Raw genomic sequence first — 21,961 nt, 5'->3', positions numbered from 1 at the left:
TCCAGTTTGGCACCACAGTAATTGGATTCAAGTGCAAGGAAAGGGATTACCAACAGTTTGTTGCAATTCAGAGAAATGTTCTGATTTTCTTTTGTCTCTGCTTTTTCTGAAGGTCTTAATTTTGAGAAACAAAGTGAATTTTATCTTAAATATTTTTCTCTATACCCTCTAAAACATAGAAGCATAACATGAGAAAGGAAGGATTAAAAAGATCAAAGCTTTTTATTATTGTTTTGCAATACAGTACAAAAACCTAGAATATTCAACAGCTATGCTATTACAGAACCAAAACTATGTTATGAACTGCTAGGTCTGCTTAATGGTTAGCCCAACGGTCACAATACATGACTGAACTTAAATGGCTGCAGCAAGAATAAGCACCCTGCCAGTTACCGCATCCACAGGTACAGATTGGGTATGTTGTGTGAAAATGAACGCTTTCAAACTAAATGACTAACATTAACTCGCTCTCACTGTAGACTTCCTTTTGTATAATATTTGCCATTTGTACAGTAAGGTTCATCCCATCTCAAACTTTGCATGCAAACAGCATCCAGTGACGTGCAGCCACAGTGGAGGAGCAACTGAGCACACTCGTGGGAGGAAAGGTAGCTACACGTGTAGAAATAAGTCCCTGCTCTGATGACAAAATGTCCTAGGAGACTTCAAAAAAATAATCTGTTGTTTAATGCAGTGGTCGGGAAGCAAAAGTACATTTCTGCGTAGCAAATTGGTGCGCAAAGGAGCCTGGACACCTCAGTGCTGAACGCTCATGTGCTCATGATGTTCCTATTTTCTCGTGCTTTACCCAAGAAAGCCTTGGCCACCTTGAAGAGGTGGCCTGTGGGTCCTGCCTGTTTCAAGATGTCAAACAGCTATGTGCGTGCTACGTCCATAAAATCCCTCAGCGCTTCACGATGAGGCACTTGAAGCGGGTGCCTGGACGGACGAGCCACACCGGATTTCTTCTGCACCGGTCCGTGCCGCCTGCCCCTCCTGCCTCAACACTTTGTCACCTGGTGTTTTCCCACCGGCCGCCCACGACACGCGATCGCCGAGAGCCATTCCTGTGGAAAACACTCGCAAATACCACCGCTTACCGGCGGCGGGCAGAGGTTCCTCACGGCGCTTCCCCGCCTCCGCCTCGAAAACGCCGGGGTTTTAGAAACCGACGGCCCTTTCCCGTGAGGAAAGCGGGGTGCCAGCGGGAGCCCGGCTCCCGGAGCGGGGAGGCCGGGTGAGGTGAGGCGGGAAGCGCGGGGGGGGGGGGGGCGGAGCTGAGGCGGAGAAGGCGGGAGCGATCCCTCAGGCGGTTCCCGCCCAAACCAAGCCCCGCCCCGCCTCCCTCCCCTCCCTCCTCGCGGGCGCGCGCGCGCGCCGGGGAAAACGTTGCGCAGGTTCTAAAGCGGGGCGGGGGGGGGGAGGGGGCGCGGCCGCGCGCGAAGGGGGCGTGTGAGGGGGAGCGGCGGGTAACGGCCGCCAAACGGGCAACAGCCGCCGCCGGGCCAGCCTAACCCGCCACCGCGGGAGGCAGCCCGCCCGCCCGCCCTCCGCTTTGCGACAGCCGGCTCCCCCCCCCCCTACTCCCGCCATCGCGGGGTCGCCGGTGACCGGCGCTTAGCGCCGCCGTCCCGCCCGCTGGATGGAGCTGTCGGCCATCGGGGAGCAGGTGTTCGCTGTGGAGAGCATCCGCAAGAAGCGAGTGCGGAAGGTGGGCTGCGGCGGGGCGGGGCGGGCCGGGCCCCGCCGGGAGGAAGAGGAGGAGGAGGGGGGGGGGCACCGGGACAACACTCCCCCCCCCCCGCCGCCCCTTCTGCCTCGCACAAGGGCGGCGGGAGGGAGGGGGGGCGCGCGCGCGCGTGGCCGCCCCGCCTTCTCACCCGCCCCGGCCCCTCGCGCGCAGTAACGGGCAGCCCTCGCGCTGCCGGCGGGGCGGGGGCGGCACCTGCCCCCCCCCCGGGGGGGGGAGCCTCGCAGGAGCGGCGGGTGAGGGGACACGCGTGTTGGCGGGAGTTATTGGTGAGGTGAGTGCTTCGGGGATCTCCGTGGGTGGGGTTGTGGGGTAGCCCTGGGGGGGGGGGGGGGGTCAGTTTCTGCAAAGTCAGCGCTGGTGACAACACCCCCAGCCCGGACAATGACGGACAGCCCGAATCGGGAGAAGGTTTGGAAGGATTTGGTGGCCAGTTTCGTGACTCGGTTTCCCCAGCAGTGAAAACGCTCTCCGTCCCCACCGGGTGCTGCGAGGATTAACCCGTAAGCACGCAGCGTGTAGAGATCCTCTGGTGGAAAGCTCCTTATAGGGCAGCGTTTTCGAACATTGGGAGGCTGATGAGCCCCCCATGAGGAAAATGAAACCCGTTCTCTGGCTGAAGCACCCGAGTGCTTTGCTTGCTACGCTGTCGTGTACAGGTGTCTGCCGCTGCAATAGTGGCACTTCAAGGGGTGGCCGTCCTGCACGCACAAAGGCCTCTACCATGCTTTGGGAAGTGCTTAACGAGCCCTTCAGTATAATATTAAAGATTTTAATAGTTGTGCACATTGCTCATCGAGCCCTTGAACATGGTTTCCAATCACTACGCTTTTTTTTCTTTTTTTTTTTTCTTCCTTTTTAAATCTTGTACTTAGAGTGAACAAATGAATGGATAACTCTGAACTTCAGCTACGAGCTGCTGTTTGCTTGGGTTGAAAGGTTGAGTGACTGTGATGGATGGAACAGTGTTTCAGTAAAGCGTGTAGCAACTGGAGGGGAACATGCCCAAGAGATGCTTCATAGGTTCTGAAATATTGTATTTCTCCTCTCTGCTTCAAAAAAAATTCCTCTGACACTTGCTCCTGGCATACATCTCCCTCTCGCGTTTATCCTTGCTGACTTCTTGTAGGATTGCCTGTAAATGTGGGGATGGTTGCAGTCTTGCTCTCCGGTTGCCTTTTGGGGTTCTGCCTGCAAGGCTTCTGCAAAGGTATGATCCCAAGCTGATGGTAGTTCAAGCACGCTTAAATACCCCTGTGTGCCCACTTTCTGGGGAAAAAGGTATAGCAAGTGTAGTTGAATGAGGAAGTGGCTTTGTTTTGAAAATAAAGTGATGGCAAATGAGCTTTTCAAGTTGCAGAGTTTAGTCCTGTTGATTGGTTGCATCTCTTACTGTAGCCCATATTTGGTTGCTGAGTTCACCTGTTCTTCCTTTTTCCGCCCTTAGGGTAAAGTAGAATACCTGGTGAAGTGGAAAGGATGGCCCCCAAAGTAAGTTGTGTTTTACTTGTCTTTTTTCCTTTAATATTCAGTAATAGCTTACACTGTATCTCTGCAACTGAGCATCTCATTCTTAATGGGTAACCTCTTGTGCCTCATTCCAACAATGATAAACAAAAATGAAGAGCCACAAACCAAAACCAAATCTATTTCCAGACTGGCAGCTGAGGGATACAAACTGTGTGCCAGTCTATTCTGACTGGCTTTTGCCACCACTGAAATACTCCATTGAGATGCTTTCTAGAGACAAATGTTTTTAAATTCATTATGAGCTCAACAGGGAACCCTGATTCTTTTGAAATTGGAATGGCTCCTGCTTTTCTGAGTCAGCACCAAGAGGACCCCACTTTATTTTTAGAGCTCTATGCAGTCTTTTAAAATAGAAAACAAGTTGATGGTCTTGTCTTGTCCTACTACTTCCCCTCTGCAATTCACAAACGGAAAGGGGCAGTGTTTCAGATTTATTGATTGTAGCCAAATGCAGGTGATCTTTGTCCTTTGAAAATTACCGCCATGCCTTCATTTCCTTGTCTGAAACCTTCTGCTATTTTGAGTGCCTTTTCTGCTTTTGGTTTTGTTGCTTTGTTGCGAAAAGGGAAAAAAAAATTTTTTTTTTTTCAGCATTGCTGTGCACTGTTTACAGATACTTCTCTTATTAAAATGCTGCTGCCTCTGAAGAAGAGTGATTGCTCTGTGCCTAAACTGTCTGTAAAATGCTTTGAGATTAAAAGGATTAGGTAACTGGAGAATATTACTATGTTAGCTAGCAGTCTAGTAGAACAGCCTCCTGGCCAACCCATATGGGGCCCTGTCTTTGCTTTTCTGTTTGTAACTGTGTGTGTGTACATACACAATGTGCGTGGGTACAACTACATTCAACATGCAGTTGCACTGCGTGTTGCTAAGCAAAGGAGGCTGCTTTTACGGGTTCATCCTTGTAGTTGCAAAGCGGAGCATGCTAGGATGGTCCTGACAGATCGTACCTGGTGTCCAAGAAGTTGAAATGTGTTTCTGCGTGCCTAATCCTCGTGCCTAGTCCTTATGCTTATAGAGCATGTGTGAATATAAGCAGCTTCCCCTCTCTGGTGGTGGTGGGAGAGGGTGACTTTGTTCTTGACTCTTAAGTTCTGCTGTCAAAGTGTAACCTTGTGCACTTATTGAGCACCAGTTGCCATATAGTGTGGGTCAGTTCTTGGACTGCTTCAGCCTTCTAAGTAGCCAAGCCTAATTTAATCACTGGTAGAGGCTGGGAAATGCATTTGTAGTTTGTGAGGCACTATTCCCTTTTGGCCAGAATACTGATGTTTATCCCATTCTCCTTTCAACAAACACATCAAGGTCCTTTGCTTGTAAAGTCACTTGCCAAGAAGGTGGGCTGAGGCATGGCGTAATGTTTCCTTGGACAGAGCAGCCCTTATTTTTACTGCTGCCTTTCCTTGCCCTGCGCCTTGGAACTCTGGGGGAGCCAGAAACTCTCTTTGGGGAATTAAAAGCACAGCCTTCTGCCCAGGGAGCAAGGGGATGTCAGGGTTCCTTTCTTTTGATGCTGTGACGTGTCCAAACACCTTCCCTCTTCCCCCAAACTCCAAATCTGAAGAGCACTGATTTTTTTCCTTTTTTTTTTTTTCTCCTTCCCTCCATTTTAACTGTTCACTCAGTGGTTTGAGTTGCTTAAAACCAACATGCTTTTGAGCATTGAAGTCACTTTCATCCTGCTAGCAGTCTCTGTTCCTTGTTTCTAAACATACATATGCCTGTGATGGCATGCAGCACCACAAGCTGTTTGTATCTATCTTCCAACATAATCCATTTCCTCATCCCATGTCGTGTTTCTCTTCATTCTGCTCCCCAACCTTGTCGCATTGCTCCTTGTATCTCTGTACCAGTTATCCCATCATTCCCGTTGGAGACTTCATGGAAGGGAGTAAGGATAGGTCAGTAGTTTGCTGCTTTCCCACATAATTGATATTTAACTCTTTTTTTCTTTTTAATAAAAAATTCTTGTTAATGTCCTGCACCTCACGTTTCTGGATTGTACTGCTGTAGTCAGGGAACAGAGGCGTTACAATCTGATTCTAGCTACAAGCTTGTTTACAACTTGTGTTGGAGTTAAGAGGGGAGGGGGAAGAGGAGGAGTAGAAGGAGGGGGAAGGAAGATCATATGATCTATGTTTTCCAGAGTGCCTGCTCTCTGCAATTCTGCTGCAGCCGGGGCTATGTGTACCCGTATATATAGCTCTGTGTGCGTGTGTGTGCGCGCACGCGTGGCAAACTGAACCATGTTTTTTTTATATGCAGTGTTTTGCCACTGCAGTGAAGCCAGAAACTGAGCTGCAGAGAAAAAGGCAACACCCACCAGGTTTTTTTTAAAAGCAAATCCCCTTTCTTCTCCTGCCCATGAAAAGCAATCTGATGTCTTTTTTCCCCCCTTGTGTTATTTTCTTAAATTTGTAGAATGAGTGCCAGAATCCTGCAGCTGGGAGGAAACCTTCCTCTGTTCAAACAGCATCTTGGCTTTGACAGCTCACAGTCAGGTTGCTGCAGGAAGCTTGAGCAAAGGAGGGAGGGAGGGATCAGCTGGTTATGAAGACATGTCTGTTCTTAACTCTCTGATGTACAGTGAGCCTTGGGATATCTGGATTTCATGTTTTTGTTTCTCCCTTTAGTAAAAAGAATTGTACTTTCATTTCTAGACTCGTTCTCCCGGAATGCTCCCGTATTTCAGTACCTTTCTTCTATCTAATGGAGAGATGAAAGGGAAAAGCATTCCCAAACCATCTCCCCTGTGTACATATATGCATGTATCACGTGCCCTCATGTGCAGCCTGTGTTTCATCCAGAAATGTAAACATCGGCTTCCCTCCTGTTTAAAGGCGCTGATACAAATGCACCCTTGCCCACCTGCATGTGGCTTCTCTCTGGCCCTCCTCCCCAGGGGTTGGGAGGGGCGCTGCCCCAGGCACTGGACCTCACATTCCAGGAAAATTAATGCTCTGAGGCATTTGGGGTTTCAGCCTTGCTTTCTTGCCTTTGAGTTTGTATGGTAGAGACATGCCACCCACCTTTCCTGGGCAAACATGACCCCTTAGAAACAAACATGCCACGAGGACCACCTTGTGATCCTTTCACCTTCCACAATGGGAGGTTTTGGCTGCTTCTCCCTGGTATTAAGTGCAGCTGTGCCCTTTGGGAACTGGTTTTGGTGTTGCCTGCTGGGTAGGTTCAGTCCTTTCCTGAGCACCTGACCCCTGTTACAGTTGTCTGGCAATCGAGGAGGGAGATGGGGCAGTGAGTGACACCGTTCACAGGCTACTTTCAGAGCATCAAGCTTATTTTGGGTAGTTTTGGTAGCCGTGACCACAATGCAGATGGGTTCCTCCTGCGCTGGTACAGAGTCACTGATGACCTCTGCCAAATGGAAATAACCTGCAGGGGGAGTCGAGCAAGAGGAGGAACAGCTGGAAAGTTGCCATCAGCTTGCCTCAGGGCCCAGGTCTAAACATGTTTAGTTGAATGGCATCAGTGGAGAAAAATTAAACTCTTCTTAAATGAATACTTTCGGCTCCAGTGATTAGAGGTAATTAATAATGCAGGTGAGAGAGCGTACTTACTCTTTGAGCACTCTAAATTAAGAGAGACCTATTTTTCAGAAAGCTGTATCGGATCACGTCTCATTGTTCCATGGGGTTTGTTAGATTTGAGGGAGTGCTGCAGATGAGACCTGTTTAGGCATTGACTTAAAATCAGTTTGCGAGTGTCTGCACAGGCTTTGCAAACAGTGTGGAGGGGGCCCTGGGGAGGAAAGTCTTCCCTGTTCTCCTACAAAGAGCTGCTTGATGCTTGGCCCTGCCTGTTTTGGGAAGGGGAGGTGGTGTCTGTGGGAAGTTGGGGAGGGAATGGCTGGGATTCCTCAGAGCTCTCGCAATTGTTGTGGCAGGCCCCACTGACCCTTGTGAAGAGAGTATCCAGGGCCGCAGCACGCTAGTAGCAAGCCTGCAGAGAGAATGTTTCATTAAAGTATTGTTTACTTTATATTCCTTATGTTTTTCTTCAGATACAGCACATGGGAGCCAGAGGATCATATCTTGGACCCTCGCCTGGTAGTGGCTTATGAAGAAAAGTAAGGGCGCATGTTCTTTCTCTCCCTGGACACAGGAAAAGGAAATAGTGTCTTTATTTCATAGTGTGCATAAAGTGCCCCTGTTGTCCCTACTTCAGTCAAAGGTGAGATCTATAGCAATGAACCCTGCTTGATCTCTGTACCCTGGTGTTGGCTGAGGCGGACAAGACAGGGTTAAAGCAGCTTAACACTGTTCAGGAAATGAGGCCAAGAACAAGCAGCATTGAGCCAAAGAGCAATCAGTCTCAGGTTTTAATCAGGTCCAGGGCTGGACTGGAGTGATGGGAGGTGATAAGTTTCTCTAACCCATCCTTGATCAGCTGAGTCAGAGAAATTCCCTTATTGCAAGGCTTTCACTCCCATAAGAAGCAATTTTGGGATGTTTTCCAAGCCCAAACTGGTCACAGTTGGGTTTTAGTGAAGGAAATGAGGGAGCTGTGCTGCAAAAGGTAGAAGTCCTGACTAGGTTTTGTGCTGTGGTATTTAGTACTCGGTTTGATTTGTGTTCCTCTTTCACAGGGAAGAGAGAGACCGTGCATCGGGGTACAGGAAAAGAGGCCCCAAACCAAAGCGCCTCCTACTGCAGGTAGCCTCTTGCTCTTCTGTGTATTTCTAACTCGTTAGCTGTTGTGCTGCTCCTCTGCTCACAGGGAGGTGGAAACTGTCCGTTTGCTGTTGCATGGACAAAATTGGAGGTAACAAGCTAACGCAACCACATGAAATCAGTGGGTAGGCAGATAGTTTTAACCTGTTAGCTGAAGAGCTAGCTAACTTGTATTTAAAAAAGCAAAACAAAACCAAAAAAAAACCCCAAACCAATAACAGCTCTTGCTCTGTGAACTAGGATTTTATAAACTGGGCTGTGTGGTTGCAGGTTACCCGGTTTGTGTGCTCTTTCAATTTCATGTTGGGCTTGGACTTTCCATCATGTTAAAGGTAGCCACTGGTTGGAAGCAGAGTTCCAGCACGCTTTGACTGTTGCCAAGCAAAGCAGCCAATCCTAGGAACCACATATTAGGAAGAGCTTAGATGACACTTGAAGAGGTGAGAGAAACAGTGTTGTAGAAGCTGCAGAATTTACCCTAGCTCATCTAGATGTTCAGGGACTGAACAAAGAATAGTTTCCTGGCTCCCAGGTGGGAGCCCTGACTGTATTACCAGATTTCTGCTCTGACCCTTTTTACGTTGATATCTTGGCAGCGGCTGTATGGCATGGATTTGAGGAGTGCCCACAAGGGAAAGGAGAAGCTCTGTTTCTCTCTCGCGCGGAGGTTTGGAGGAGGAGACAGTAGCCTGCCAGGGGCCAAGCCAGGGCAGGCAGAGTTCTCAGAGAAGACTGGGGGAACAGTCCTGCCATTCTCTCTCCGGAAGCAACGCAAAAACCAGAAGTACCTGCGACTGTCAAGGAAGAAGTTCCCCCGCATGGCGAGCCTGGAGAGCCGAAACTGCAGGCATGAGTTCTTCCTGAATGATGCAGTGGACCTAGAGGGCAGGCAGGGCCCTGAGGACTGGGAGGCCGTGCAGCACACCAGCAAAGAAGGTAAGGCCAGACACCTGTTGGCTGTGAAGTTCTGGGGCATGCGAAGGATGCTGTGCATGCTTCCTCCTTGCTTGCCCCTTCCTGGGATTGTGATTTAGGTCAGGTCCTCAGAGCAGCTCTCACCGGCTCACGTTGTGGTCCTCTTGTCTGCAAGTTCCTTTCTTGTTTGGATGAATAACACAGATTAATCTGCTTTTTTGGTGCTGTTGCCTCTCTGTAGTCTTATCAGTGACACCCCTCCTGGTGTTAGAAAACATGTGGAAGATACTGCAAGCTACTCCCCTCTTAGGTTTTCCTCCCAGCAGAGGTGACATGCAGGTGTGATAGTGATGAACTCTGCCTCTGTCCACATATCCACACGTGTTCAGCCTGCTGCTCTGCTAAAAGGAGCTTGGCTGGCAGTGGACAAGCTTGGACACCAGTACTCCTCTCAGTGCTGCTCCAAGGAGTGTACAGGAATGCCGCTAGGATCCCATAGTGCATTCCTCTGCCCCCTCCTTCCCTTTCCTCTCCACACCCCACGTCCTCTAAAGTCTCTTGCTGTAGGGTTATGTGAGAGGGGGATGAGAGAGATGAAGTGAGGATGGTAACTCCTGCCTGATCCCACTGAGTAGGCAGCACGAGTGTAGGCACAGGAGATGTCCAAGCACATTTGGCATTTTGGGGAGGGATACCAGCATCTTGTGCAGCAGGGCTGTGGGATGTGTGTGTTGCTCTGAGTTACCAGGGAAACTCTATCCCTGCATTATTGGAGCTTCTGAAGGCGTAGCTTTCCTGGGGAGCGGAAGACTGGGGCTTGTGCTGCTTGTAGCAGCTAAGGGAATCCTGTTACTCCTTGCTAGGAGTAGCTGTTAGCCAGGCTGGATTAGTCAGGATTCTGGGGAGAGGGCTGTGTTCTGGGAATCAACGCTATCCCCCTTTCTGAGAGGGACTCGAACAGTGCCCAAAATCCAGGGAGGCAGCACTGGGGGTAGCACAGAGGAACCCAGTGTTGCGTCCTGGCAATGGGCAAATGTGTGGGGCTGTTGCCCCTAGAAGCGCTGGGCTTTAAAGCACTTGGGGATCAGAAGAGCGAATGGCACTACAGAAATGTAAAACTGTCTTTGTTCTCGCCTTGACACACGGCCTGCATGGAATTCCAGTTATTGTTAAGGGGAGATTTGACTCTTTCTGAGGTGAAAGTAGGCACCCCAGGTATTTCAGACAGAGGCCAGGAAATACACTCTTAAGGAGCCCTCGTTTCTTGCCCAGGTTAGGACAGCAAGGTATATACTACAGGTATAGTGACAGGGAGAGGGTGTGTTTTCCTTCCTCTCTCTCTCTCTTTTTGTGGCTGTCTCTGGGCGTTGTGGGGAAGTGAAGCTTTGGGTGGCAGAGGGACTGGTAATTATTCTTACAGTGCAGGGATGCTTGGGTTTCTTGCATGGAGCTATCTGGGAGCGAAGGAAGGATATGAGAAAGGGAGAGCAGCCTCTCCATGAAGCAGTATTAATGGATTTTTGAGAGAATCACACCCAGGCTGCGTTGCAGATGCAGTACAAGGAAGACCCTCCATTTTGGATCCCTTTGATTCCTGTAGGAGTATCTGAAGAGCGTGTGTAAGAGTTTATGATTTTTGACTTTTCAGCAGGTTAGGGCATTTACAAGCAGGTGAGCTCACACCTGGATGAGTGTTCTTGGCTGACACAGAGCCAAATTAGGGGCTGAGATGAGGTGAGAGGTATCAGGGAATTGAGGATGGTTAAATGAGCTGGGTAGTGTTACAGGGTCTTTTGACCTCTGTGTAGGCTGCTCCGATGCTGGTGTGTGTCTGGACACCTTTGCTACTGTTTCCTTTTCCCATTATATCCTGCAATGATCCTCCATTTTCCCTTAGCCTCTAAGGGGAGGGCTTGCCCATGCTCTTTCTTGCCTTGCATGTGCAGACTCAGTACAGGCTGATTTCATCTACCGTTTGTCAGAAAGGATATCCCTTTCCATCCTTCCCTTCCGTCTCTTCTTCCTCCTTCCTTCTCCCTCACCCTCTCTCTCTCACTAATACACTCTTATCTGCCTCTCCTTCTGCAGCAGATGTGGATGGCAGCCTCCCTTGGATTCCCACTGTGCCCCCCAGCGAAGTGACAGTGACGGACATCACGGCAAACTCCATTACCGTCACTTTCAGAGAAGCACAAGTGGCTGAGGGCTTCTTCCGAGACCGGAGTGCGCAGTTCTGAATCTCCGTTTTCAGTGCTCCCCAAAACCAGTGCTTTTACGGTGGGGCTAGGGAAGGGTTATTTTATCCCTTGAGAAAAAAAAAAAAATCCAAAATGTCTCCTCTTAAAATGTTTACAGAGACCACCTTTTTTTTTTTTTCCTCCTTTTTCCCCTTTCAGATACGCAAAAAAGGGCAGTGTAGGGGGTGTGTGTTTGTTGTTGCTTTGTCCATCTGAAAAACTGACAGCCCTTTCCCTGGCAAAGACTCCCCTCCTAGATGTGAAAGCAGCAAGCTGAACAATTCGCCTTTTATCCTGTTAAGTGGCGGCAGCTGCATTTGTGGGGAGAGGGCATGTGGAGGTGGAAAAAGAGCTGGATCTCTAGCCTGCCGCCTTGTTCTGCAGTTGATATCCCTTGGATAAAGATACTTCCCTGTGCATTGCTCTTCCCACCTTCCTCCTCCCTCTCTTCCTGCAGCAGTGAGAGGTGATGGATCCTACCTGTGTAGATAACTCCAGGCTGTTAAGACTTTCTCTCCAGTGCTGTTTTCCCTGTGGCCTGCTGTCAGGACTTCAGAACCGTATTTGCCTGTCTGTGGTAAGTCAGTCTTTGCAGCACGGGTCCATATAGACAGCAGAGGTTTCTCCCTTTGATTGTTGATCATGCGGAAGGACTGAAATGCATCTCTGAAATCTAGATTGGCGACGTAAATTCAATTTGCCCTCATTAAAAGCTCAGAAACCCAGCGCAGTCGAAACATACCATTCTGTATATGCTAAACAGCATTTCCAGGCTTGGCTCTGCTGTGTGAGAAATGCGTTATGGAAAGTGGGGTGTTCTTATCCTTTGCCAAATTCAGTGTTAATAACAAATGCTGCCCTGCATCTGTGGTGGTAAGTTGGTTGAAAACTGAGTCCTCTGCCCTGGGAGGAGGGGCTAATAGGACAACTGAAGCATTGCCTGGCACTGCAAAGATATCCAAGATACTGGCACAGGCCCAGGACACAGGAATTGGACAGAACTGAGCTAGAACTGGACCTTGATTAGCAGCAAATTCTGTTCCTGGATCCCTTTGAGAGATCCAAGGTAAACAACATGTGGGGAAGGCATGTATTAGATTTGAGGAGGGGGAAAAATGTTCTTAATTCTTAGCAATGAGAATTCTTGGATTGTACTGCCTGAGTAATATTCTTCTGTGACTCCAGTCTCCTCACAGTATCTGTGATCCTGTACTAGTTTACTGATGGGAACTTCCCCTTGGAAGGCTTAAAAATCTTTGCCAAGGAAAGCGGTCTGCATTTCAATAGACCCTGCCTAATCTTGCACTTAAAAATGCCTTGTGCTGGACTGCCTGTGACACTTTGAGATTTTTGAAGAATTGCTGTATTTTGAGTTGGTAGTTTAGCATAGCATCTGTTCTTGCACATGCATGTTCTCTTCTTTTTTTTTTTTTTTTAAAGCAAATTTTATTTAAATAACCTAAATTTTTAAATACAGACCTTTTCCTATGGAAAGCAAGAAAAGTGAGCTAGAGTCTAAGGTGGGAACTGCAGGACAGAGTGCTGCAGGGTAAGATTGGCTACTGTCATGATTACTGTCCTTAAATCTTTTGTTTCCTCTCCCCACCCCACCTGAAGCATCTCTTATCTGCTGTATTTATTCTAAACAAAGCTAGAGCCTTCTGAGCTCTGAGCTAAAGACACCTGTGGAAATCCTCAGTGTGTTCCTTTGAATGCCTTGGCTGCTGGCCTGCAAAATTTGGGAGCTCTGGGGCTTCTGGTCCTCCAAACATCTACTTTTTGCAAAGTTCTTGGACTGCCCCTATGGTTTTTATTAGAAGCAGATTTTACCTCAGATAGGATATGGCAGCTCAGTGTAGACCTGGGATTTCCCCTTCCATCTTGGAGCTGTTTCAGCAGGCCTGTGTCACAGCAGTTTCAGAACCACTGGGAAGATCTTGAATTTCTAGACTAACCTTTTGTCTCTCAAAGAAGTGACATGGGAGTTGTATTATGGAGAAATCTGAGAGGGTGAGAAGTGGAAGCTGGAGGGGGAGTTATGTGGTGGGAGGAAGAGTGAGTGGGAAAGAAGCTTGCAATAGCTAGCAAGGGCAAACTGATGAGGTAAGCATACAGGTTCAGGATGTTTGTTGAATGTGGGTGTCCAGAGCAAGGCTTCTGTATCTGGAGTTGCACCCTCTTTTGCAGGATGTGGGGTCAGATAGTGTTGTCATCGTCACCACCCCGTACCCCCTTCCTGCCCCAGCCCCTCTTCCTAACACCTGCCAAATGTGCTGAATACCTGCATATCTCTCTCTCCTCTTTTTTTTTTTTTTTTTTTTTTTTTTGTGTGTGACCTGTGGACACACCACATGGCTGAGTCCACTCTTGAGGATTGTAGCAGGTCAGGTAGTTATGGTTGCAGAAGCATAATATTTTACCTTATTTTTTAAAAAGTCTTGAACTCCAGCTCACCCTTCTAAATCTTCATGGCATTTGTAGGATCTGGTTTCTTTATTCTAATGCAGCTACTGCTGCTTTTGTCCTGTCTTCATCTAAGTATACAAATACACCAAAAAAAAGCTTCCTATTTACTAAGGTTCCTGGCTTTGGCTGACATCGGAAGCTGTACCAGTCCTGCGGCAGGAAAGAGCTTGTCCTAATAAACTGGATTTCCATCGTCTGCTTTTCTCTCCACTCACCAGCTGAGACTTCTCATGTTTTGTTTTGGCATTTATCTTTAAACTTCTTTTCTTCCTCTTGCATTGGAGTTTTCAAAGACCTGTGGTGGTCTTTCAAAGAGGATCCACCCACAGTTTCATATCTTAGTCATTTTTTGGATCAGTCTAGCTTGTGTTCTGCTGGTGACTAATCATCTTGCTACACGAAGTGTTGAACAAAGTACCTGGCTACCATGCTGCTTTGTGTACAGGTCAAGGAGCAGCTTACCCTTATTGGGTTAAGATGCAACAAGTTGCATGTGCGTGGGTTTGGTTTGTGTGTGTGAGGAGGAGTTTGTGGTAGGAAACTAAGCAGTTACTGTGTTGGGGTGGACTTTTTTTTTTTTTTGACATTCATGAATTCTTGCTTATCTTAGATCTTTTTGAGAAGACTTTTCTCTTGATCTTTACAAAATGTATCTCTGTTCCATATTGTCTGGTGACATATCGTTGTAAACTTCCTTGGTAGAGCTGGTCTTCAGGGACTTTGAAATTAGCTTTATTCCACTTCTGCAGGTGTAGAGATGTATAGGGGTTTTTACTTTTGATGGCAAGAGAAGTTGTCTGGGTTTACTTGTCTCTTCTCCCCAATACCGTCCATCTGCCAGTTCACCTCAAAATCTGAAAATTGAATTGGAACCTCTTGGGCTAACATACCATGAAAATCAGATGCTGTGCTCAGAGCTTCGTTAAGTATTCCATTTGATTAGACCAGCCAGAATAGCATCCAGCTGAAGCTGAGTTTAATAATTCTATTTGAAGCACAAGCCGAGAATAGAAATGGCTAACTCTCCCATACCTCTTTTGGCTCCATGGCTGTAAACAAGAAAAACAAACTTCAGACAGTGGAAATTACTGAACTGTACAGAAGAAACAAAATTCTCAGACAACTGTTCTAATAGTCATTCTTAGAACTGTTTCCATGTTTGAGGGAGAGAAGTTTTTATTTCATAGATCTTCTCACAGTGAACTCACTGTATGTATGACAGAACTGAGGGGCTTCATGAGATTGGAAAATCTTTATTGTTATCACTCTGCTTAAAAGAAAAAAATAAATGGAAAGGACTGCCTCTGTTCCTGGATGGTTATAAACTAGATGTTATTGCTCTGACATATAGGTGATGCCTTGGAACAGCAAGTTTTAACTCATAAATAGTGGCATTAAGTAGCCTCGTAGCTCCTGCATGCTCCTTATTGTCTTGCATTTGCTTGGGGGCCCTTCTGCTTGTGAAGTCAGACCAAGGTGTTTTCTTTTGGTTTGTTGGGTTTTTTTTTCTTTTTCAAGCAAGGCCAGGATATTATTGTGAGAACACCCAAAAGCAGTTCCGTTTGCCAAAAAAACCCCGGTTTGTTAGTGAATTGACCCTTGCTTATGTCGGAACCTCAGACAGAAAGAAGCTTAGTGAGAAATGAATGGCTTTTTTTTTAAGTGTTGTGAAACTGTCCGGAATTGTTCTTCTGGTGTTTTGTGACTGAATGTATAAAATTGTTTGTTCACCTCACAGGGGGCCCTTGGCCCCAGTACTGTTTCCTGCTGTGCACCAGCTAGTGCTGTTTGATGGTTTCACTGGAACAGAGGAGGGAGGCCTCGCACAGGTCAAAAAACAGGCAGGGTAGCAAGACCCTTGGTGGTAGCCCCAACAGAGACTGGGGTGCGGAAGACAGCAGTGAGGGCTGTCAGCCGCATCCATGTATTTGAGCAAAGCTAAATCTACCACCACCTCTCCACCCCTTCCTTTCCTTTCAAGCTTTAAGTTTGTGCTTTCTGAAGTAGGGAAGGTGCAAAAACCTCCTTTTCTAAAGCTAATTGGTATCTACCCATCTTTTATTCCTCCCTTGCTTACCTGCAGCCTAGGAAGAAGCGGGCAGTGGGCCTTTCTAGGAAAATAGTAGGGGCAGCTGCTTGTCATGGAAGGGAGGGAAGGAGTTGCGTCAGAGTTGCTCTTGCTAGTTGGTTGGGGTCAGGCCTTTGGGTGAGCTGCCAGTTGGGAGAGAAGGCACATTAGAAGTGCAAAGAACTTGTAGTGAAGCTGATCCCTTGCATCAGTGGGCAGATTCCCCTTGGAGTTCTGAGTGTGCCCTGTGGAGAGGAGATGGTCAGTGCTGCATTTATGTATCTGTCTTTTACCATTTGGGAAAGCAAGGGAGATGTGTACATTAACAGCTTGCATGGGGTAACTTCTACATGGGAATGTATAGCCATGGCACATACAGGTAAAGGGAATATGTTGCTTTTGCCATGCTTGTTATAAAACAGTTTTCCCCAAGGGCATGGTAAACTTGTTTTGAGACAATAGCGTGTGCTCAAGAGACCATGTTGCCCTCTGCCTGCTGAACTTACTGTCCTTGCAGAGAAAGCATGAACCTTCTGGGTGTCGAACCACCTGAATTCCACCCAAGTAGCTGGTCAAGATGGGAAGGCCTACAAAATAGCCCCAGGACAATTGGAAGGAGAGAGAAGCAATCACTTAAAATGGAATTCAGACCCTTGAAATACTTTTCTGTAACAAGCAGTCCTGGAGTGATGACCCCTTTTTCTTTTCCACCTCTCTTTCGCTTGCACCCTTAATTTCTTAAAGCACAGTGGCTTAGCTGGGAGCAGGTCGGAGATGATCCCTAGTTAACTGGGAGTTGTAGAGAGGAGCAGAGCTCAGTGGGAGCGCATAATGGCTGATAGCGGGGAGATGGATTGCTATCAAGTTGGGATGGCGTAGAAGCTTTGCTGCTGAGATTGTTTCTGTCTGCTGTGGGTGGCTCTGCAAAGATGCTAGGGGTTCTTGTCCAAGAGTGCCAGTTGGACGTTGAAAGGGGAAGCTCATCAGACAGTTCGGAACCTCTATCACAGCTTATCTCGTTACTGGGGTAGCACAGTTTTGACTGGGAGGGAGATTTTGGAGGAGGTGGTGGAAAGCCTTTTTTTTTATTATTATTATTATTATTTTTTAACCAGAAAATGTAGTGTCAGCACAAAGAAGCTTTTTGCAAATCTGTCAAAATGTTAAGCAGCTTTTTTTTTTTTGCTTTTAAATCTGAAGCAGGTTTTGAAGCACTTTGGAAATGCAAAGTACTAGGAGTGCTAAGTACTCCTTATCGTCTGTCTAAAAGTGGCATTTGAAAAGCAAAAGATCTATCTGTTTCAGGCCGCTGGCTGCTCCTTATCATTTTTCCAGAGCTGCCACCCAGCCCTTTGCCTCCCTCCCATGGCTGAAGGGGGAGTGTGCTCCACCGTGCCAAGGAAAGGAGGGCTCCCTACGGGAGGAGAGGAGACCTGTGAAGTCCCTCGCTTGCCTTCAGGGTGCGGGTTGGTTTCCTCCCTCCCCACCTCCTTTGTCTGAGGAACGGGAAAAATGAAGTTGAGTTTCAGTTTGAGTGGTCCTAGTCTGGAACAACGACCACTTCTTCCAGCTCTGGAGACATCTTGCAGTTTCCTGTCTGAAAAATTGCACCTTATTAGCTTAGTGGAGGAACAGGGAGACATCGGTCCTTCTGCAGGGAGTGGGGAGAGGAAGGGAGGGTGAACCAGGAGCTGTCTTCAGTAGCTGCTGGATTTTTCCAGAGGCCATTTCCTCACCTCATCTCCAACAGAACGGCAACAAAAGAACTAAAATCATTTAGATGAAGCTTTTGTTCTGCGTATCTCAACAACCTTTTGAGCAGGCTAAGATGAGAGAATCTTTTTTCCTCACCTAGCCAGCTCTACAGCTGGGGGAACCCCAGCTCTCTCGCTGGGTTTTCAGCACCAACCTTTTCCCTCAGCGTACGCACATGGTTTGGACTCTTTTGCACACTGACTCATCGAATTTGGTATGCTTCCTTTCTGTTGGGGGGGTGAAGATGGGGGATGGGGTCAGTTAGGGGGGAGGGTCCCTGATCATTTTTGTTCTTGTCTCTTCAGTTGTTGCTGTTGTTCCTGTCAGCACGCTAGAGTATCTGAGTCTTTGCACACAGAAAGCTTCCTTTTGCACAGAATGAGCTTCTAGCTTTTGTACAGACTAATTGAATGTATTTGGGGGGGGGGGGGAATAGGGAGTAAACCAATTCCAAACAAACCAATCGGAGTATAATGCCTTTTCTGAGCGAGTATGTGCTGTAAAAGGAGATTGTAATAGCAATGGGAGGGCAGGCTCAAGTATAATTTGACACAAAGTGTGGTTTTATTTTTGTACTGATATGGATGAGAGACTGTACAGCATCTATTTATTTAGATGATTTATGTGGTAAATGTTGCAGACAAAATTATTAAAATATTAAATATGAGAACTGACATTTACCTAATGGTCTGTTTGTGTGGTCATTTACCTCCCCTTGCTTTAATTCTACAGCTGAATTACTTTCCGCCACTCACTTCTGTTGGTATAAACATGCAGTGTGGCTGGAAAAAGAATGGAAAATGCATGTGCATGCGTGAGAAAGATCAGTAAAGAAGTATCGATGAAAAATGGAGCCTGCAAAAGGCTGTTTCTGACATTACTCATTACTTTGATTCGAAGAGGTTAGGTTTTTATTAATTTTTAACCCACTGGGTAAGCTAGAGCTGTACAGAGGTGACCTGGGACAGTTGGTCTTTGATGGATTAGAATTTGAAGAGGAGAATGCCGATGCAGGGTGACTGCTGCTCTGGGTTTAGGGAGTTCTTGATGTCCTCGCACAATGCTGCGGTGCCAGGACAGCTCTGCTGGCACCAGGATGGCACTGGTGTGCCCCATGTCCTGCGTCTCTTGTGGGAACAGAGAAAATCGGAGGCGAGGCCTGGGCTGCCAAACACTCCATGCTGGTTGCCAGCAGGGAAGCCGCTCTCCTCCAAGCCAAAGCTTCGAGTGCGTTGGCCCGCAGGGCTTTCGAGGAGCTCCCCAGGAGCACAGCAGCTCCTGGGTGGAGTTTGGCCCCCGATTCACTGCAGGTAATGTGGGGCTTTAGCCGAGGAGCCCGAACCCTGGAACTGCTGATACTCCGTGGAGAGAATCCCAAATGTCACTTAGTTCACTTTGGTTTCTGACTTGTTCCCTCAAGGCGTGTGCCTCCCCATCCTCTGGAGGGGGAGGCTAGCTGTTAAACGAGGTACCTCAGCAAGCGAATGGGGCTGTCTGAGGTGTCTTTAGATGTAACGTGGGGGTGAGCCCTGCATCCGAACGCAGCTACGACGTCAATCACAAAAGCACACGGAGCAAAAGCGGAGGTGGATGGGGTGCGTTTCCTGAGTCGGTCATGGCTCAAGGCAGTGTGGTTAGGTCTTGCCTGCGTTACCAAAGTGCAGGCAGTGTGCTTGCCCTGAGCCAGGGAGGCTGGATTTGAGTGATGGCATCGGAGCAGGACTCCAGCCAGCCACTTACTTTCTGGCAGCAGCTAGAGAGTGAGGTGAAGTTGTAAGAAACTGCAGTGCAGAGTTACAGGAAAGCCTACTCTGGAGATTGTGTCTTCCTGCCCCTGCCAATGCTGCAGAGGCCGGCTGGCACTAGAAACTCATAACGGATTGTCCTTTCGCATGCATGTGTTGGTTGGATTAAAGGTTAATCTGGATACTACTACTTTTTTTTTTTTTTTTAATAATCTGTTGCTATGCCACCCCTCTGATCCGTGCAGTGCAGCCGGCTTGCCTTGCGCAGCTCTCCCGATAGGACGCCTGAGAACAAGGGCACTCAGCTGCACCGCAGGATGTGCCCCTGGGCTCCTGCTACGGTAGGCAGCAGCCGAAAGGCAAACCCACACCGTCTGAGCAGCTCTGCATTCTCTGAGAAGCGTGGAGTGAAATGCAGCGTGTGGCCCCTACGATGGCAAGCGCTGTCAGGAAGCTGGCAGTCACCTCCCGTCTGTTCACAGCCACTTGTCTTCCCTGCTTTTGGTCTTTCTCTTCACAGCGTTTTGCTCAGCAAGTGACCGTTTTTGAAGCAAGGATGCAAGAAACCTGGGGGACTTGTGTAATCACCCTGATCCAGTGGAAGCCTGGGCAGCTGGGCCTGCTTTGGGCACTCGTAGGCAGGCTCCAGGGATATCGTAGTACCCCAGTGGTGTAGGCACTGCGTGAACCCCACGGGCTTTCTCCTCTCTCTGCTACATCAAAAAGTTAGTGGGGTGGAGGGACGGTTGTTCTGGCCACGCTGAGCCACCCGTAACTGCTGCACAAGGAGGTCAGCTCTGAGGGGTCTGTCTTTGCTCTTGCACGTTTCAGAGTTGCAGCTGGGAAATCTCACCGTGTTTTGGCACGGATGACCATAGCGCCCAGGGTTTGCTTAAAAAACGATGTAGCATTTGCTTGAGGGGCTGGGGTGTGTGCAGCTGCACCAGCTCCCAGTGTGGGCGAGGGAATGACCATTTCTTTACAGAAATCTGCTGCTCATGACAGAGACTTCCCTGGAGCGAACGGCAACGGAGTCGGTTGATCAACCCTTGGAGTTGTTCTAACGGAGATAAGAGCTGCTACTCCTGCCAGGTCACAGGTCCGCAAAAAAACGAGGCTGGAGGCAGCTACTGGCTTTGAGCAGGTGAGTTTCCCATTATCAAGTGTCATTTTAAAAATAAATAAAAATGTTCTTGCACCTGCTGCTCTCCCCCAGTGCTCGTACACCGCTTGCCAGTGATTCTGGGGAGAAGGCACCTTGTTGCTCCCCCAAAGATTGCTTCCCTGCGCTGGCTTCTCGGTGCTAGCAAGGAGTGCTACGGCGTATCCTGCGGCACCTGGGTCTCGTGGGCAGCGAGGCGCCAAAAAAATATTTTATTTCAGTGTCTGTAGTGAACAATAGCTGTTCCGGGAGAGCCATCTTCCCAGCTTGTTTTGGTTTTTTTTAAAGTGTTTTACTGGAAATGTGAATGAAACAAAGGAAATACCCAACAATGCTCTGAACAGCTGGATATTCTGCTGCTATTTTGCTTTGTGAGAGTAAAAGTTAGATGAAAGAGCCTGGGGTTGGGCAATACCTGTACGATGGCTGCTCACAGTGATTTGAGCAGTCACTGTGGCTGGAAAGAAGGTCCTGCTGACAGGTGGAAGAAGAAAATAACTAGAAAGAGCACATGAAATGTGCTGAAATGCTGCTGTCCCTTCTGGTCCGTGGATCGGGGGTGCCTTGTGCTCCGGCCCTGAGGTGAGGTGTGCTGCTCGTGACCCGTACGTCTGTTTGGGGACAAGGCCGTCAGTCACAGCTGCCGCGTGTTTGTGTAGCTGTGTAAGGACGTTTCCCCCATTTCATTGAGGAGTGCCTTTTTTTTAGGGTGGATGATACTGATGGTTGGAAGTTCAATTATTTGACGCTCAGCCACAAGTGTAAAAGCAGTCGTTTAAACAAAGTGAACAGTAACAAATACGCCAATTTAAATGTGGATGGTGTTAATGAACACTTAATGTGCAAAGGTAAAAGTAGTTTAAAAAGTGAAGAGCAAAACACAACGGGTGTGATTGATTTGTTCTTTTGAAGTCACCTTCAAGCGTATGAAGAATCGAGATTAAAAAAGTGGTGTCTAGAGAAATGGTGCAGTCCAGAAGGAATTGTCGCATCCTAGGTGAAAGTCTTGAGTGATCTGTCTGGGGTTTTGTTCTCGGTTGGCCTGTCATGGTAAATACCTGAAAAAGGGCCTCTTGCAGCCTATTCTGGAGGCGAGTGATATGACCTAAATGCAGAATTATCAGTGGTGAAGTACACTGCGGTTCAGTCCCTGACCACAGAAACACCTTGTTCTCTGAATTGTTCACATCTCCTGAACCAGGGTCCGTGTGACTTGGCGTTTGCCGTCTCCGTCAGCATTCAGCAGCCTCTCCATCCACCCCCTCACTTCGAATGAGGACAGGGCGGTGGAGAATGCGTCCTCTCTTGAGTCACTTTTCCTCTGGTCTGAGTGCCTGTGGTGGCTGCAACGTTTCAGCTGCTAAGGTGAAAAAGAAGAAAACGCCGTGACAGATCTTGCCTGAATCGCAGGCAGCGAGGAAAACCCTCGTTCTCCTACCTGCCCACCTTGACTTTGGGAAATCCATCCCTGCTAGTACTGATAAATATAGCCATTTCCAGAATATCCTCCTCCTGGGTGGAAATTCTGAGCCAGAGGTGGAAAAAGGGGAGACGAATGCAAATGGAGACAGGGTTAGCAAAGGCCAGAGGGCTGTGGGTGCTCCCTGCCAGGCTGGCTGGAGAGCGGGTAGCAGAGGGG

General features: G+C 48.2%; 1 protein-coding gene across 7 annotated transcripts; it reads left to right on the top strand.

Annotated features, from left to right (window-relative positions):
- The first annotated feature begins 1,439 nt into the window (after nucleotides 1-1,439).
- CBX7 (chromobox 7) lies at nucleotides 1,440-21,223 on the top strand. Of its 7 annotated transcripts, XR_008235538.1 has the most exons (8): nucleotides 1,441-1,711; nucleotides 3,198-3,241; nucleotides 7,305-7,370; nucleotides 7,890-7,956; nucleotides 8,571-8,910; nucleotides 10,978-11,703; nucleotides 20,146-20,304; nucleotides 20,611-21,223. XR_008235538.1 is itself a non-coding variant. In XM_052789530.1 (7 exons), the coding sequence occupies exons 2-7, from the start codon at nucleotides 2,892-2,894 to the stop codon at nucleotides 11,124-11,126; spliced, it is 735 nt and encodes a 244-aa protein (XP_052645490.1). In that variant the 5' UTR covers nucleotides 1,440-1,711; nucleotides 2,880-2,891; the 3' UTR covers nucleotides 11,127-18,095. The 7 variants fall into 7 exon arrangements, 5 of the variants coding, with proteins under 5 accessions (XP_052645490.1, XP_052645491.1, XP_052645489.1 ...); XM_052789530.1 differs by lacking the exons at nucleotides 20,146-20,304; nucleotides 20,611-21,223 and adding an exon at nucleotides 2,880-2,960 and having other exon boundaries at nucleotides 1,440-1,711; nucleotides 10,978-18,095; XR_008235537.1 differs by lacking the exons at nucleotides 20,146-20,304; nucleotides 20,611-21,223 and adding an exon at nucleotides 16,178-18,095.
- Nucleotides 21,224-21,961: the final 738 nt, after the last annotated feature.

Source organism: Harpia harpyja, chromosome 6, assembly GCF_026419915.1.
Source record: "Harpia harpyja isolate bHarHar1 chromosome 6, bHarHar1 primary haplotype, whole genome shotgun sequence".
Lineage (NCBI taxonomy): Eukaryota > Metazoa > Chordata > Aves > Accipitriformes > Accipitridae > Harpia > Harpia harpyja.
This window is presented reverse-complemented; position numbering and strand designations above follow the sequence as displayed.

What these genes read in the sequence shown, in the direction of transcription:
- CBX7 (XM_052789530.1), top strand. Translation starts at nt 2,892, where the DNA reads ATGTGGGGATGGTTGCAGTCTTGCTCTCCGGTTGCCTTTTGGGGTTCT. An exon ending in TGGAAAGGATGGCCCCCAAA is followed by an intron (nt 3,242 to 7,304) that starts GTAAGTTGTGTT and finishes GTTTTTCTTCAG; the next exon opens with ATACAGCACATGGGAGCCAG. An exon ending in GCAGCACACCAGCAAAGAAG is followed by an intron (nt 8,911 to 10,977) that starts GTAAGGCCAGAC and finishes CTCCTTCTGCAG; the next exon opens with CAGATGTGGATGGCAGCCTC.